Genomic DNA, 19,015 nt, shown 5'->3' on the forward strand with positions numbered 1-19,015 from the left:
TTTTATGACTCCACAATTATGTAATGTGACATAGTGACTTTCAGAACGGGCAGAAAAGTTGTGTAGTGTGTACCAGGCACAGGTACACTCGCTGTATAGTTGTGGGTGGTGGTCACGGAGAAGGCTCATCAAATGGTTGGTTACTGCTGATAACACCGTCCGAACCCACAGTGGTAGGAAGGCGTTGTTGCAGAACCCTACTGCCCACCCTCCGGTTCCCTCCCATGTTCGCGTTGGCTCTGTCAGTACTGTTCACACCGTTAGCTGTTATGTTGCGAGCCACGTGCAGACAATCCTGACTTAGATTCTAAATCGTAAGGGGTGTGAAAGTCTCTTCCATTTTACTGTCTTCTCTGGCAGATTTCACCGTGGGCAAAGGAGATATAGACAGTGGTCTTTCACACCCACCATGCCACTGCAAGTGCAACAAAATCCCTGCAAGCAAAAAACCAATAAGACTAATTTATCCATGTACACTGTACACCCCAATTCACTCACTCAATTTAAATTTTTTTGGAAACAGCTTGCACTCAAAATTTTTAGTACAATACAGTGACATAAAAGTTTTAAGAACATCAGACACAAAATAAATGTGTCACAACACCCTTGTCTGACAGGAATTTTATGTCAATTTATCTTGGCTTTTTTGTTGTTATTTGAGCATTTAAGTCTATGTCACATGAACATGAAAAAATCAAGTTTCTAAGTAAAAACGTATGATCATTTTGCTTATAAATCAGTACTCTTTGTTTGCAAGTTGAAAAGTTTTGCTTGCAGATCAGTCCTCTCTGCTTATGCACCTTTAAATTGTTTATAATTCGCCAATAAACCCAGAGAAGAAGAAAAAAAAATGCTTTGCAAGCTGTCATTTCGATCGAGACTGGCCAATAGAGACGTGTCTTACAGCTTTCAGTTTAGGCCCAACACACCAGGTTCAACTTTTTACTCACAAAACTTTTTGACTTGCAAATGAAAAGACTCGCAAAAAAAACTTTGCAAAGATTTGCAAAGAAAACTTCTGGATTTGCATTTTTTAATCAATCATTTTTTTACTTGCAATAAAACACATTGATACTTTTGCTCTCAAATCTTTTTTTTGATTGCAAAACCTACTCTGTTTGATTGAATAATAAAGAAACAAATGTAGCGCCATAGAAGTGCTCTTTATTTCACCTCAGCACAACATTCTGTTCGACATTCTAATATCCACACAGGCGGGTAGTCACTAACTTAACTCATGGTGCAAAATGTCAATGAGTTTTGTGTCAAGTAACATGAAGTTTTTATGTCATTGTGACAATCCAGGGCATTTGTGTAGACTTTGCATTAAAATTTTGTGTCGTGGATGGATTGGGGTTTACAGAGCAATCTGCATAAAAAATGTCTACAATGTAAACAATGTATAAAGTTATTCAAGTAAAATTTGCTGCACTGAAGCAACAAATGCTGGAGAGTAGGTCTACTCTCTTGAAGGGATAGAGAAATGCCGTCTAGACAGCAACAAGGCCAAAAATATTGAAGAGAGTCTTTTTTATTACACTTTGTTTTGTTTTTTTTATCAAAAAACAGCAATGGACAGCAGGATGCAGGATTTTTTCTTAAAGCATTGCAAAGGTATTCATTTGGCATGCATATACATTGGATTGACTTTAGTAACTTTAAAGTACTTGAAGTGTGCACTTTACGGCTGTATTATCGAGGAAAATAGAAATACTGTATCAGCAGATATTCAACATTAAATCGCTCAGATCAGGGGCAAAAAAAAAAAACTTGAAATGGACATCCCTATTATATTGTATGTATAGTATATGAATATCATGTCACTCTACTTTGCTGAGTCCATATATGTATGAGTGTATCTATTACTTGTTGTATTGTCACTGTAAATATATGTTATTGAGCTAATGGGGCTTTAAATAAAGGAATTGCCTGGATGTCAGAGTAAATTCAACTGAAGTGTTCACACCTAACATGGAGCCCTCTATCCCAATGCAGTAATTAAAGCTCAATGAAACTGCCCTGCATTCACCACTATAACCCAGTTAAAGGTTGGTGTAGCTGAAAAACATGGTTAAACAGCAAAGATTTCTACTGTCGCCCAAAAGCAGCATCATTCTTATGACTTCTTTTCTATTAGCTGTGTGATGGTGATGACGAGGCTCATGAGGGATTCAGTGTTCCCTAAGCAAAGCAGACTCCTACTTACGGCTGTCATAACAGATGTTGCCAAGAGCTCGGCCGGTCTGCAGTAAAACCTCCTGGTCGGTGGAGTTTAACAGCTGAATTAGAGGAGGAATGAGGCCGGCTTCGACACAGGGACTCCGCATGAACTCTGAAAGAGGGAGAGGTGTTGGATTACAGGTCAATATAAAACTGTCTGTGAAGTTAAACTTACTCAAGGAAGTTACGAGCATCAAACTGCTACATAAATTCACATTTCCTACAACTTTATAGATGGTATCTGTAGCACATGTACTAATCACATGATCAAGCTATGAAGTGCCTTTAACAAATAAAGAAGGGTCAAATGTCATGAAAATCTGACATTGACCCAAAACTAATATTATCTATTAGTACACTGTTCCTGATCATCCTTAGTCTAAGCTCTGCAGAAATATTTAGATACTGGTGTGTAAAATCTACTCTATGACCTCAAGTCCCAGTCAAAGCACAAATTCAAAGTAATTAACCATTTTGTTCATCCTTAAAGATGTGTGGTCACTTAACTTCACATCAGCTTATTCAAAATGGGAAATGCAAAACAATGAAAATTTATACAGAGATAATTTGACATTGCTGTGACCTGTTAAACCCATAACCCTCCATTTCATGTTAAAGCTGCACAAAGCAAATGCACACAATAAAGAGTCCTAAAGGCTACAATCTTTAGAATTTTCTAAAGTGAATGTTTTCCATGTCTTTTCATTGTTGTTGTTGTTGTTGTTTGTTGTTGAGTTTACATGCAATGTAATAATCTGAATTATCTTCTGTTGCCTATTCACTTTAGAGCGTAGATACTCGACCCGTGCTCGACGGGACACGACAGATCGTGCCTAGTTTCAGACAAATATTTACAAATAATGTTCTGGTTGGGGTTGGGTTTATTAGAGTGTAGAGTGCCAAGTGTGGATGTAGCTTGGTTCGGACAAATATTTGCAAATAATGTTCAGGTTTGGGCCAGGTTCAGGAGAGTGTAGATCAATCAGTCAATCAATCAATCAATCAATCAATTTTATTTATAAAGCCCAATATCACAAATCACAGTTTGCCTCACAGGGCTTTACAGCACACAACATCCCTCTGTCCTTGGGACCCTCACAGCGGATAATGAAAAACTCCCCCCAAAAAAACCCTTTAACAGGGGGAAAAAACAGTAAAAATCAAGAGTGTGGAGTACGGCCTGGTTCTAACAAATATTTACAAATAATTTTTGGGTTGGGGTCAGGTTAAGTAGTGTAGAGTGTGGAGTGTGACCTGATTCCGAAGAATATTTACAAGTAAGGTTTGGGTTCTGGTTGTGTTCATTAGTAGCTGCAGAGTGTAAACACCTGACGCAAGGTCGACAGGATCCAACGGGACCACACTGGTCAGACCAGGTTGAGACAAATATTTACAAATAAAGTTTGGGTTCGGATTCCACCTAAAAATCATGGACCTACTGTCTAAGTTGGGCTACTTCTTATTCAATACCGGGGTTTGCTATTTACATGACAATACCTCAAAACAACACATAGGCTTTTTCAGGAGGTAAATATTCATGTGATATAAAATTAACTAGCTCATGATAAAATGAGAGCAAAACAAAAACAGAATGTGTGTCAGGATCGGGTAGGTCTCAGTTACTACTTTTCCAGGCTCAAGTCAGGTTCGGACACGAAAAAAAATGCATGTCAGGTTCGGGTCAGGCTTGAGTAGTACTCTATCTGGCATGCGCGTTTTGGACACTAAAAAACAGTGCAAATTGGATGAATTTGGGTTTGGTTACTACTCTTTTGACCTCTGAATGGCTTTGGACATAAAAAAAGCAGAATGCATGTCAGGTTGGGGTCAGGCTCATTTACTTCTCTATCCAGCTACGGTGTTTCAGACATTAAAAATCGAATATACATTGGGTCGCTTTAGACTTTGTTACTACTCTCTCAGGCTCGGGTTGGGTTTGGTTATTTAAAAAAAAAATTTAAAAAAACTTAAAATTTAAAAAAAAAAAAACAGAATTCATGCCAAATTTGGGTCAGGCTCGGTTACTAATATAGCAAACAGTTTAATATTTGAGCTTTGAGATATGAAGTCATTTCATGTCAAAGCGAAGTTAGGAGTCATTGGTGAGGCAATTTTTTGTTGCTGTTTTTTTGGATTTCGTGAAAAATAAAGTTACTGGATTTTTAACTCAAGTCTGACCTGAGTTCAAGTCACATGGCTTGAGTCCACAGCTCTAATACTGGCTTTCTGTGCTAGACTGGCTACTAAGTCCGGTGGCCAAGCACTCAGTTTAAATCGCCAAAATAAGTACCTTTCTTGTTATTAAGTATCTTGATCAATACAATGCTAACAAAAAAACAACAACATGTGGGTTAAGTCTCAACTCACCCACATTCACATACCACTGGATAATGGGGTGAAAAGCCCCATTTCCACTGAGCAGTACAGTACGGTACAGTTCAGTTTGGTACACTCTTTTTCCGTTTCCACTGCGAAAAGTTGTGGATAGTACCGATGGAACCATTCCTAACCGTTACCATTTTTGGTATCCCTTCTGTTGGGGTACCTAGCACACAGATCTGGTACTAAAAGGTGGAGCTGTAAACAATGCAGTCCGTTGATTGGTCAGTAGCGGACAGTCACTCTGCTCAGGGCTGAGCTGTGGCTGGTTTTGAGGCAGAAGCCACTGTTCATACTGTGGAGAGTTTAATTAGTAAACTGTAAATATGTAATGAAAGGATGTTGTGCTGCCTCTTGCAGCAGCTGGAGTCGGAGAAAAAATAACTTCATTCACTGTGAGTGGAAAAGAAGCAGAAGATTCACTATGCTGACTTTGGCCGGGTTATGTGAACTGCATATATTCCAATCCTCACTCGGAGAAGGGTCAGGTAGCATCAGGCCAATGTGACACTAAACCCCCGAGCTTGCCTGAGAAGGACTAAATGCACAAAGCTGCCATTTTTAATTATCCCATTGAGAGAGACTCTCACTACAGCGCTAGGGTCTAGGTACCATGTCTGAAGGGTACTTTCAGTTCCAAAGGTATAGTACCAAAAATGTTTGGTGGAAACGGGGCTAAAGAGACCAACAGAATTGCTCTGCCTCATCACCTAGCCATCAATCTGGAAATCAATCAGTAAAAAAAAAAAAAAAAAAAAAAAATTCTTCCTTTACTCTACAATGTAGATTGCAGAATCTGTTTTGAGAGATTACCTAACCATAGAATCCTTATACTTCCCCACCCAGCTAATGTGTGATGCTTAAGAACAACAGTAATGAAAGAAATGAAAGAGACAAAGAATGAGGTGATAACTCACATGATTCACTGACAAAGAGACAGTTTACAATTCCCACATAAGCTCCGAGGACTTCTCACCAGTGACTAGGCTGTGATCACATTTTCATTTGGGAAACCATGTTGGATCCTCTGGGTATAGCATGGATGACTCACTCTTCTCTGTTGTGGTGGTGATCTGTGCTAATTAGTCAGATATGTTTTTACATTAAATCTTGCCTGGTGCAGCTTTAAACAATTGTGTCCGTTCAAACTGTCAGACATAGAGGAGTTGTCTGTAGCCCAGCAGTCACTTGGCTGCTTGCAGACATTTCCGGAAGCAGTGACAGATAAATGCCAGCAGGTTGTTGCCAAGCCTGGCAAACTGCTGGGGAGTGATCATTAACTGCCGTCTTGCAAGCTGCTAAAAACCCATTCATTATCCTAACCTTTTCTTGCCCTAAGCTCTATTCATGTCCACTTTTTTCTCCCTTAAAAGCTTCTCCTGTGCTCACACAGCGGCATTATGGGAAACTGAAGCTCTCTGACACTGCAGTTATGCAAGGTTTGAGTCCTTACACAATAACCTCACAGTCAGTGACAGCTTCACTCTGAAATGCCAAGAAAGGCTGCTAAAACTAGCCCCGTCTGAAACAACCTGTCAATCAAACATGCTACCGTTTGGTTCTTCAAGTATTTTAAACCATAGAGGAGCGCTAAAATATCCATGACTAATACTTTTGCTCCACTGTCTCAACACATTATGTATTCATGAAGAAAACACAGAGAATCAAAAAAAGATGAGAGCTAGAGAGAGTGTAAAAATTGAATACTGACAAATGGAGGAACAGAAAGTCAGGGTGTTCCTGGATGGATGGGCTTGGAAACCGAACCTCACCATTTTTGGCCACCTCAGCTATGATGTTGGCTACTTTAGGGGTGCAGGAGGACTGAGGGTTTAGCAGGGTGGGGAGCAGGGGAAGAATGCCCATCTCCTGGATCTTCACACTGGCCTCAGTGTCTATAGAAGGAAAAAAAGAAAATGAATGAATGAATGAATGAATGAAAGTTTTGCTGATACAAATGCATTCCTTTGTACACAGAGATGGTGCTATAGAGGCGCTGCAAAGTCCCTTCTTTGCACTGCCTTTGCATTTTTACATAGAACCAAACCATGGCGGCATCATGCTGCTTCAGTGTGCAATTTTAGACAGGATGTCGACATCGTGGAAGGAAGTGTCGGCCTCTAGTGTGACATTTAACATTCGCATTAGCAGGACTTAATAAATAATTACAATGGCATAACATGTCAATAACAATCATTTACCGTCTTTTATATGGCAGCTGATCTGGTCCTCTGATCTGGGTAAGGTGCTCCTGGACCTCATTTTTTCAAAATTTGTGGATATTTTCAGCCACTGTTCTTTTTCTTTGAGTTAGCTGCTAACTGCTAGCACCTGCTTTTGAAATCTCCCATCTGTGGGTCGCACACATAACACTGTGCAGGATGGATCTAATAGTGTTTTGGTCGCAATCCATTTAGATAAGTATACAGAAGCAGCTATGGATATCTGAAAGCTTTAGTGGTGGCTGACGATCACTGCTTTGAGCCTTAGCCTTAGCCCTAGCCCTAGGGCTGTCTGTCAGTCCACCACTGAGGTTCAGACTAGGGATGTCAGTTTCGGTTAGTTTTGCTTTTGAAAGACCTGCACCTATTAACCAAAGTCTAACTGCTTAATTTAAAAACATAAAAAAAAGGTATGAAATACAAGAGGCCTTTTCTTTTAGTCCATTGCTTCACTGACTCAGTGAGCTTCAGCACTGCAGTTCAAAGAGCTATCCATTTAGAGGTAGTAAACATATACTGTCTTGGCTTTTATTTAATTTTCTGCTGGCCCAGCTGACAGACGGCTGACCAGGTGCACTAACATGTAGAAACATACCCACTGCTCAGTCTCTGGTCTCCACAGGATCCTTGGCCACTCTTCACTTCGCACCACCCAGGTAGGGTGGAAGCTAACGTTAGCTAGCTAGAGGCTCTGCTCATTCTGCGATTACAGCCGGTATTGCCGTTCCAGTGGCAGAATGCGTTCCTGTGGAAACACTATACCCACCCTCCGGTGTCCCCCAGGTCACCCCGCTGAATCAGAGGCCTCATTTCGAGCTGCAAAACCCTTTTAGCTTTGTTAACCATGTTGGCACCACCAGCGGTGATGAAACTGCTAACGCTGGTAAGAAAGCTAAACAGTGATAACATAGCCCACAATGCTGAAGGAGTTTTATGGCTCTAAACTGAGCCAGTTACTCTTTATAGCCGTTCTCTTTATACATCCATGGACTCGGCCTGTGGACAGGCACACACACACAGTGGTCTGTAAAGCATCAATGCAAATTTAAGTGCAAAACCGAAAACCTGTGGTCCATAAGGGCGTATTGATCCGTGCAGGGCGGACCGAACAATTCATATTTTACCAAGGATTGTTGCATCCCTAACTAGGCCTGTCATGATAACAAATTTTGCTGGGCGATTAATTGCATCAGAAACTATTGCAATAAGCGATAATATTGCGTAATTTTGTACTTTTAAGACCATTTTTATTATTGTTGTAATTTTGCTGTTTTTAGACCATTTTTTAAACTTATATAATGATAATAAAGGCATATTGATGCAAGTACACTCTATTAAAGAGAAATAAACATTTATTTAACAAGAATATTTACGAATGCAAAAAAGACAATTTACATATCTGAAATAACACGTAAAAATATCGAAATAAATAAATAAATGCAAAAAAATAGACTCTCAGTCTCTCACTTTCAGGTGTGCAGTTACGTTGTTCATATTCGCTCTTTTTGTTGAGATGGTTTTAGAACAAACCCGGCATACCAGCTTGTCCAAATTACTGGGCTCCCCTCTGTAATTTGGTTTAAATCCAAAACACTCCCACACAGGGGCTGTGGCATTTGGTTTAGGAACAAGTTCCATGTCTTTCTCTTACGCTCTAACTCTCCATAGCCCCGCCTCCCCCACAGAGACAAAGACACTCAATGACAAGAACTTTCCCTCCGTTCATTACGCTAATGAACCAACTCACTTGGCTGCCAGATGATGCACGGCAGTGAACGCTCTTGTTGTCCAGTCTCTTTGGTGGATAGACTTGTACACAAGCAGAGCTGCTTTAAAGTCTATTCTCTGAGCCACACGAAGCCAGTGGAGAGACCTGAGCACAGGACTAATGTGCTCGTACTTCCTGGTTCTGGTCAGGACCCGAGCAGCAGCATTCTGGATGTACTGCAGCTGTCTTACGGCCCGTTTGGAGAGGCCAGTGAGCAGGCCGTTACAGTAGTCTAACCTACTAAAGACAAATGCATGGATAAGTCTCTCCAAGTCAGGCTTAGACACTATACCTTTAATTTTGGCAATGTTTTTTAGATGGTAAAAAGCCGCTGATGTTATTGATTTGACGTGGCTGTTAAAGTTCAAGTGTGAGTCCATTATTACCCCGAGATTTCTAACCTGATTTGTAGGTTTTAGAGAGAGAGACTGGAGGTGACTGCTGACACTTTCTCTTTGTTTCTGTGGACCAAATACGATGACTTCGGTCTTGTCTGAATTTAGCTAGAGAAAGTTGTTTTGCATCCACACACTGACCTGTTGGATGCAGTGACAGAGTGAATCCACTGGTCCATATTCACCTGCTGTCAGTGAGACATAGATCTGAGTGTCGTCTGCATAATTGTGGTAGGACACATTATTACTTTGTATTAACTGGCCTAAAGGCAGCATGTAGAGATTGAACAGAAGGGGTCCCAGGATTGACCCTTGGGGCACCCCACAGGTCAAGGCCATGTGGTCTGAGACACAGTTACCAATTTCAACAAAGTACTTCCTGTCTTCTAGATAGGACTTCAACCAATTTAGGGCAGTGCCAGAGATGCCCACCCAGTCCTCTAGTCCCTGTGAAAGGATCTCATGATCGACAGTGTCAAAAGCAGCACTCAGATCTAGCAGGACTAAAACTGAGACTTTGCCTGCGTCAGTGTTCAGGTGGATGTCATTTGTCACGTTAATAAGAGCGGTCTCAGTGCTGTGATGGGGTCTAAAACCTGACTGGAAAACATCAAAGGAGTTGTTCTTTAGGAGAAAGTCAGTAAGCTGTTGGTAAACAACTTTCTCAAGGACTTTGCCTAAAAACGGCAGGTTTGAAATGGGCCGGTAGTTGTTCAGTACTGTGGCATCAAGACTGCTCTTCTTTAGGAGGCTTTATGACCGCAGTTTTCAAGGCCTTTGGGAATGTTCCAGATTGTAGTGACATGTTAACTATGTGAGCGAGTGGTGGTAACAAACTGCTCAGCACAGACTTTAGAAATCTAGTGGGTAACACATCGAGGCAGCATGTAGACGAACTCAGACTGGTGATGATCTCTTGGACAGTTTTGTCAGTTACAGGTGCAAAATGAGTCAGGTATAAGTGTGTAGGTGGCTGCAGGGTTGTTATTGGTGTTGTGGAATTGATGGCATTTTTAATGGCCTGAACCTTGTCGCAAAAGAATACTGCAAACTCATTACACTTAGATGTGGAGATCAGTTCCAACGGCAGTTGAGCTGGAGGGTTTGTTAATCTGTTCACTGTTGCAAATAAGACACGCGAGTTGTTACTGCAGTTTCCAATAATTTCAGAAAAGTACCTCTCCCTTGTTCTACGTAAGATCCGGTTGAACACGTACAACTTTTCTTTATAGATTTCATAATAATAAACCTTGTGTCAATCCTATGCTCTAGTGTGTGCTGGAAGTTTTTTGAATTTTTGACTGTAATTTATCCTGCACCAGCTGGCACCTACAAGAAGCACTTAGTTGCTGTGCACGGGACTTACAAACTTTTTGACATATATGTATGTATTTGTATGTTTAGCATTAAAAACAAAAGTTAAACAAAAACAATACATATGCTATATGTCACACTAGAGACTGACACTGTTGTGTTACGTCACACCCGTCACACCTCTGTTGCTTCTCGGATGACAGCATGCTGTCTAAAATCACACACAATCACACACAAAGCGGCATGATGCTGCCGTTGCGGTCATATAGCACCATCTCTGTAAAAAATGGGGTAGAGTGTGCCACTAGTTTTTCCAAATTCGCAACAGCACTTTTACAGCACATGATTTACCTAAAAGGGCATTGGCGTGACACAAGCCTGCCCTCAAGAATACATTTCCCGGTTTTCCCACACATTCAATTATGTGTGGCAGCCTGCCATGATATCAGCATTTGCTGCCACATATTGATTTTCCAATCTTGAAGCTGAACCATTTATTAGGAGTGTTGCAAAAATGTACATAACACTCAGTTATTCAGAGCACCACACTCTGGGTACAGACAGAGCAGCAGAACGCCAGGCACAGTCAAAGTAAAACTTCATGAATTCATACAGCGCTCTGATTTTAATGTTGTCCATTGTTTTTCAAACCCACTTCAGATTAAACTGGCTGCATTCCCATGGAAACTGCTCACCCCACGGTCAGGCTCTGAGTCTAGAAGTTTGTATCAGTACTGATTTGCAACAATTTCACCAAGTTTCCTTTTAGATTGGTGCATACACAGCCTGTTTTTGAAATGCTTGCCTAAGTGTCTGTGTCATTGTAGATGAAGACAAGGGACCAGTAGCATCACTGCATTTGCCTGCTATACGCCCACTCTGTAAACAGTGAAGCTGAAAAATCTCCAGAGCGCTGTTACTTCCTTCTGCCAATTTTTCATTAATGCAAAAGAAATCCATGTTGAGGCAGTGCCTGCATCTGAGAGACTGTTGCTCACTCTAGTTGATGCTGGACAATATTTAGCATGAGTTTTTCAAAGCCCAATAATCAAACGTGGTTTTAATGCTAATTACAACTTGAATATGAATTTGAATGCAGTGAACAGGTGAAACAGGTAACAATTTCATCCCTGTTTGAATCAGATTTTATGTGCATTTTCATCTGAATCATACAGAAAATATTACAGAAATGTAACTAGGTCAAGACTGTCATAGATAATTTAATTGGAAACTTAGAAGAGGAGGTAACAGACAAAATATGGCTCTACTCACTGTTGTTGGCAAGTGCTTTCAGCAGGCAGTCCAGACAGCTCTCCACACTGTCAGTGGCGCTGTCTGTAGATGCTAGCTTCAGCTTCTCCAGGGCTTCACTTAGGTTGTCTGAAAAAAGAAACAGTACGTGAACAAAAGTTAAATTCATGTAGGCAGATGATAGCGACAAGCTGAAAATTAAACAGGAAGAGAAGATGTGATGAAAAATCTAGCGCATTTCAGTCATAGGCCAGGAAGGGTATTAAGGCTGCAAAACATCACGGTCCAAGGCTAAACATGTCATGTTACTCCTTGGATCCATGGTAGTTTCTTCAACGGTTTTGCAATTGCATGTTTGTTTTCACATGTGAGAATCCTTCTGAAATGTGGGGGCTTGCTGGAAAACAGAACGAATTACCCCAGACCACACTTGAGTGTGAAAGAGGTTTTCAAACTTCAGCTAACACACTATCTTGTAGGAGTGGCAGGAAAATTTGATACAGCATAGTATTGCAATATTCTCCATGGAAATGTTTTATCGATACACAGACGCCAAGTACTGATCGCTTTTTGCTGCAATAAAAATGATTAAAGTTAGATGAACAGACTAAAAACTTTATTTTATGAGGTAAAACTGATGTTAAAAAAGGAATTGGAAAAAAGGTAATAAAATGCAATATATTGTGATATATTTTATTGCAATACTCAGCATATCACAATATTGCAGTAATATCATATTGTGACCTAATTATCGTGGTAATATCGTATCATGGGTCCGCAATTCTAAACCCTACCAACTTGTGGGAAAAACTCCTTTGGATAAACCTCTCCAGGTTTGAAAAGAGTTATGTCATACTGTCAAAAAAAATAATATTCCAGGATCTTTAGTTGCCCTATGATACACTGATAAACCTGTACAATGTGTGTTGGGACAGGTTCCAACCCACTGTTATCTACAACAGAATAAAGTGGTTAAGTGATCAGATGGAAGGATGGAATATCCTTGGACATCTCCCAGAACACTGTTTCGGATGTTAGTCATTCAAGACTACGTGATATTGATAGTGATATGCTACCCGCTTCAAATAATAAACACTACTTTTTAATCTTCTGTATGTACATAGTGTGGTTTTATTCTCACTAGAAGAAGCTGCCTTCATTTTTAATGAATTATCAAAAAATAGCAACCATTTTTGCAATTTTCAGTTGTTCCTTCAATTTCATTATACAAAAACAATCTAACAACATTGCATTACAAAGTTTTTAGAAAAGCTGGCCTGTAATCAGGCATTTTAGGCTGCAACAATCCCTCCAAAAACGCCTGCAAAATCCTAGAGGGATTGACAAATGTCAGGTTCTACAGATGGCTGTTCAAATATTTGTGTTTAATAAAATGCGAAAAAACAGACAAAAAAACTCCTCCATCTTGAAATGAAAAGCCCACTGTTTGACGAAAGAGACGCAATGATGCCACACTGCACCAAGCATAAAAAAAGTTTTTTTAAAGAGAGGCATGGGCTGTACACAGTTACTTCTTCGGGAACACACTGACCACAGACGGTGCAGCCATACACTAAGTTTCCACTTCAGCTTGTTCTCTTTACTCCATTATGAGAACTACAAGTCATCAATCTGCTACACTGCCTGCCATATTAACCACAGAAACAGAATCAATAATTTATAACTGCTGCACATCCATCACATTCTATGAGAAACTACATCATCCTGTTAATCTATTAACCAGTAAAATAAACAAATTACAGATTGTCTTTTTCCTCCTAACATCATTTGGTAGTGACTGAGCTCTTTCTCAGAAATGTTCAACAGAGCTGCACCCTGAGATATTTGAGATCTTTGAGAGTGATATCACTTGACTTCATCTATATCTAGGGGTGGGGGGAATGGATGCAGCATATTATCGCAATATTTTGTATGGCGATATTGTATTGATACAGGGATGGAAAGTATCGACAACGTGTACTTTTGCAAATACACATTTTAATACAACTTTTGGTCCTACAGTAATAAAGTCGTTTTTTGGGCCCACTAGATGGTGCTGATGTCTTTCTCCCTGGTGAGGTCAACACAGGTCTCATGCTGCGTTCGTTTTGTACTCGGAGGTCGGAAATCGGAAGGGGGAATGGCGTCACCTCCAAGTTAACAACAGTTTTTGCATTCTAGTTGACGACTAGGGATGGGTCGGCATGAGAAAAAAAAACGGTCCGGTTTTTGTAAAAAACCGCATCAAGTCGGTAATACCGGATTTTCGCCACTTGGGGCGCAATTGACTCATTTAAAAAAAAAAAAAAAAAAAAAAAACGACCTCAGGACAACAGAGTGACAGTAACAAGTTGTTTCTTTTATTCCTTACAAATAAATTTTGCAGCTTACTCAATCAGTGCAAACAAGGGTTGCCTCCTTCTTCTGGCTCAAAGCCAAAGTGTTGCCATAGTGACGCATTCTTTCTTTCTTTGAGACTAAATTGTCTGCCATTATTGATTCCCTGTCACTATTAAACAAACTCCAGGCTATAGTAGAGGCCTCGGCACATGCGCACTCACACCCCCTAGCTCAGTCTCCGCCCCCCCCCCCCCCCCCTCTCTCCTGCTTGCTGTGCACTTAGAGAAGATGCAGTCACAGGTGCTCACAGACTCGGGCGTACTATAAGGGGAGCGGACTCCGTGTAAAAATGTCCGTGAAAAATCCCCGCGATGTGAAAAATACATGCCGAACAGTCTTTTGTGTGACACTGGTGCACGGAGCGGAGTCCGTGCGGTCGTGCTTTGCGCACACAGAGCTTGCGGACGTCCACTTTTACCAGGCGGACCTCCACGGTGTCCGCTCCGCGTACACTTCACCTGAATATGTGGTCCGGTCGGTCTTAAAAAAAAAAAAAAAAAGGTCCAAGACGGAGTACTGAACCGAATTGGCATTACTGAGAACCGACCAAGCCTATTGACGACGGTGGACAAGTTGGAAAAAAACATGGATGCCCACAAGAAAGTCTTTGTTGCCACTGCACTTTCGGAGTATAGACAGCTTCAAATCTATCATGCACTCCAACTGATGAAAGCCGCAGATGAGGTTGACCTAATGTAAAACAAATAAGATAAAATTGCTATAACAGTACTTTAGCAGAGTGTTTGCTCACTATGTGTGTGACCGGCAGCCATCTGCTCCGAGTTTCCGAGTTGGAAATCCGATCTCGGGGTGCGTTCGAGTTTAAACTTCCAACTGGGAACTGGGAATTTCCAACCTTCGAGTACAAACCAAACGCATCATCTGTCAGCAGCATTTGGCAGGAAGTTCATCAAAACAAGGATGGAGGCACCAGAGAAAGAAATCAGAAATGCGCCGTCTGTGTTTAAATCAAACGTTTGGACTCATTTTGGATTTTTTAACACAGAAGTAAAGGAGGATTTGGATATGACACATGCAATTTGCAAGCAGTGTCATACGAGAATAAAATACTCTGGGAATACTACAAACAAGAGGGCTCACCTCACACTCTACCATCCAGAGATAGCGTTAGCCGATGACAGCCAAGCTAACACTAAACCCGCTCTGCTGCAAAATCAACCAACACTGAACACACTTAGCTTGACCAAACTACCATCTATCTCTGAGAGAGCTAAGAAAATAACACAGTCCATCACCTACTTCATGTGCAAAGATCTGTGTCCATACAGCATTGTTGAAACTGAAGGCTTTTGTTAAAAACACGGCAACCCAGGTATGTGACTCTGTCCTGACATTTTTTCACTGTCACAGTCATACCAAAGCTCTACAGAGAAGTGAAGCATAAACTTGAGGAATCTATGAGTACAGCAGGAAGGGTGGCATTAACTTGACTTCAAGGTCAATAGATTCATATGTGAGTATAATGTAGTGGTGGGGGGAAAAATGATATAGCATAATATCACAATATTTTTGTGTGGCAACATCGTATCGTCATACAGTGCCAAGTATCAATTTTTTTTATCATATAAATTATTTATATTCACCAATACAAATTAAACTTTAGGTAGCCCACTAGAAAAATGATATCAGTTGCTTTTTCAGTCCCCTACATACTACAAAAAATGACTGAAGTGAGATGAACACACTGAAAACTGACAACAGTGTTTCCCCTAGGATGGAATTGTAGCAGCGGAGGTGAAGCACGCGCACGGAAAAAAATTTCACACGTGCAAAACTTTTTTGTATGCTTGCAAAGAGAATTGTTAACATGTAACAATGTAGAGACAGAAATGACACAATGACATATCATGATAACTGACTATTATATTATTTTGCGCGATGGACGCTTCATATTAAAACAATACTTTATGAAGAGATAAGACGGAGCCCTCTCCTCTTCTTATATGCTTTACTCACAAGTGTGTGAATTGACCTGGATATGAAGCATCTGTAGCGCAAAACAATATAATGGTAGTTTCTAAAGAGCTAAGACGAAAAAATCAACGGTCATATTTCAGCAGTGCTGGAGCCTATCCCAGCTGACATTGGGCAAGAGGCAGGGTACACCCTGGACAGGTCGCCAGACTATCGCAGGGCTAACGTATAGAGACAGACAACTGTTCACACTCACATTCACACCTACGGCCAATTTAGAGTCACCAATTAACCTTTCCCCAACCTGCATGTCTTTGGACTGTGAAAAGAAGCCAGAGTACCCGGAGAAAACCCACACTGAAATGGGGGGACATGCAAACACTACACAGAAGGGCTCCCTCCTGGGATTGAACCAGGAACCCTCGTACTGTGAGGCGACAGTTCTAACCACTACACTACCACTCCTAATATAATGGCATATTATCTCACAGAGGACTGGTGACTGCTGTCTCGTGTTCTCCAAACTAGTGCAGTACACAAATGTCACACCAGAGCAAACATTGCAGACTTCATGCAAAATGCAGCATGAGAATGGGGGACTGCCAACAAAAACCTTGTTGTGTAACAGACGATGCTTCTAATTGGGGTGTTGCCATTCAGTTAGTGGGATACCTGCATGTAAAGTGTTTTGCTCACACATCTAATGAGGCCTCGCAGAGGGCATTAAATCTCCCAACAGTTCAGTTTGTTAGATGTATACAGCATTTCTGACAGGTTTTATGACTATGTTGGTAAGTCTGTCTGCTTTGCATCACATTTTTCTGTAATGAAAATTATATAAGTCAGATGACTACAAACTTTCTCTTATGAGGTAAAACTGATGTTGACAGTTTTCCTTTGGGGAAATAATTTGCAGTTGGAAAAAAAAGGTAATAAATAGCAATATATTTTATCGCAATACTCAGCATATCACAATAATATCGTATTGTGACCTAAGTATTGTTATAATATCGTATCATGGGTCCTCTGGTGATTCCCACCCTTAACATATACACACCTATTTACAGTCTGATGCAATGAACTGACATCAGTCATGTACAACAACTAGGTTAAATAATGGGTGATGAATGCCTACAGAGCAAGTGCCTTAAATACAGTACATGTTCTGTATGAGCTAGAGGGCGGCTTACTCACTGGGTCTATACAGCTCTGTTTTTGGATGCATACACCCACAGCCTACAGTCTACACTCTCAGCAAAATCTGATTAGGACTGACGACCTGTCGCGTTTGGTCCAGAATGCTGTCTAATTACTCTACAGGCTGACACAGTACTTTCTCATCTATTCCACTGATCATCCATAGAGACTTAGATTTATTTACATTACCTGAAATGATTGAAATTGTTGCAAATAAGGGTGGGAATTTTCTCAACTGTTATTCCAGCATCGTGTCAACAAACCAGGTGATGGTAAATTGCATAAGGATTGCAGACACTGTTGCAGTGACCTGGTTGTTGCTGTCAGTTTGCTTGTGCACTGCACAACCCACACATCCATCCCCCATGATAGATGCCTTGTATCAAATGACAACATGAGTGATCTGCCTTGTGAAATACCTCATAAGCTATCAAACACATATGCTTTACATGGCATTCAAAGATGCTTCTGCCTCATATGGAAGCTGTTTTTTAAATGTAATGGATGAAAAGGCAATATTATGTCAATATACAGCATGTTTTTATTATCCATTTATCCATATTCCATTCTATAACCACTACAGTAGTCACAGGCCTGTACTTAAAAATGTCAGTATCCAGTGTGCGCCCACCATCAATAACCAATGTAAACAGTAAGATTATAAAGAGCAGTGCAGTATAAACCGTTACACAAAGTAGGCTGCTGGATCCTATTGCATAACAGCTGTGGAGATGGAGGAGTGCCATCTACACCATCAACAGCACTGCCATTTCAGGGGATGTACATTCATTTAGCAACTGGGACCTTCAAGCCGTTTCTAGTACCAGCTGAATTGCGTCGAGGGAGAACGAAGGCAGGACAGAATATACCCAGAGCTAGCGTTGCTAAAAGGGAAAAAACCCAAGCACTAAGAGCGGATAGTGGATGTAGAGAGTCAGGGAAGCTAAGTACCCCACCCGAGTACTGAGGCAGACATGCGCGCGCACGCGCACGTATACACGATTTTGCCACAGTCAGCTTTTCATATGACTAACTAGCGTTAACGTTACAGTAATAACACACAAAGCTACAGGGAATTAACGTGGTAACGTTATAGTGACATCATCGCATGATACATAACATCAAACATGCGTTGCTTCTCCTGCGTTTAAATAACCATTTTAAGGTTTAACCACTGTTTAGTGGTAAAAAACAGTTCTTGTTAGCTTACCCGGCTCAGTGTGAGCTGGTTGCTCGCCGTCTACTCACCCATTTCAGCAGGATGTTGCTCCGGAAAATAAACCGGGATGTTAAGCTCTCCGGGGCAGCTGGAAACCGAGTCGTAGTTGCCGGAGGCCCCGCTTTCTCCACGCTGTTCCTCCCTTAAACCGCCGTAAACTGGTGAAGTTAGCGGGTGGAGGTTAGCGAGCTAGCTAGCCAGTTAGGTAGCGACAGCAGCCACCGGGCCGGTCGGGCAGTCCCGCTCAGATGGATGCTGTTGTACAGTGGCCTGTACACCGGCTGACTACCACGTTAACACATCTGACTTCCTCTCATATCCACACCAACAGTCAGGACCTGCTGGCTGGCGCTCCCCTAGTCGACTGACTCAGTCTGACATGCTACAACCAAGTCCGCTGTAAGGCTTCCGGTTATAACCTTCAAAATAAAAGGCTTTTCGAGAACACCGTGTCATGGGACACATCGCTGGTGGTGGCAGCCAGAGCCTATCCGAAAGCCCTAGTAGATGCTAACCAGATCATATGCGTATTCTACACAAACAATAAATTACAACAAATAACTATAATTTAACTATGAAACTGCTTAGTTAAACTAATGATTTCCCATTTTCTTTTGTAGTTTTTATCATATACAGACATGATGTCTGTGTTTAATGATGTAACGAGACAATATGATTTATGGCAGCTAGTACAGTTGCCAAAGTTCTCCACACT

The 19,015-nt window shown here is 41.1% G+C and overlaps 1 protein-coding gene across 2 annotated transcripts in view; it reads right to left on the minus strand.

Moving 5' to 3' along the window:
- Positions 1-18,715, minus strand: part of rap1gds1 (RAP1, GTP-GDP dissociation stimulator 1) — a 59,202-nt gene extending 40,487 nt beyond the window's left edge. For both annotated transcript variants that reach the window (XM_049568841.1, XM_049568840.1), the window contains exons 1-4: positions 18,330-18,715; positions 11,571-11,678; positions 6,372-6,494; positions 2,207-2,332 (exon numbers count right to left, since the gene is read on the minus strand). In XM_049568841.1, coding sequence (XP_049424798.1) covers positions 2,207-2,332; positions 6,372-6,494; positions 11,571-11,678; positions 18,330-18,333 — 361 coding nt within the window. In that variant the 5' untranslated portion in view covers positions 18,334-18,715. The remainder of the gene's footprint in view (positions 1-2,206; positions 2,333-6,371; positions 6,495-11,570; positions 11,679-18,329) is intronic.
- Positions 18,716-19,015: the final 300 nt, after the last annotated feature.

This window comes from Epinephelus fuscoguttatus, linkage group LG23 (genome assembly GCF_011397635.1).
Source record: "Epinephelus fuscoguttatus linkage group LG23, E.fuscoguttatus.final_Chr_v1".
Taxonomy (NCBI): domain Eukaryota; kingdom Metazoa; phylum Chordata; class Actinopteri; order Perciformes; family Serranidae; genus Epinephelus; species Epinephelus fuscoguttatus.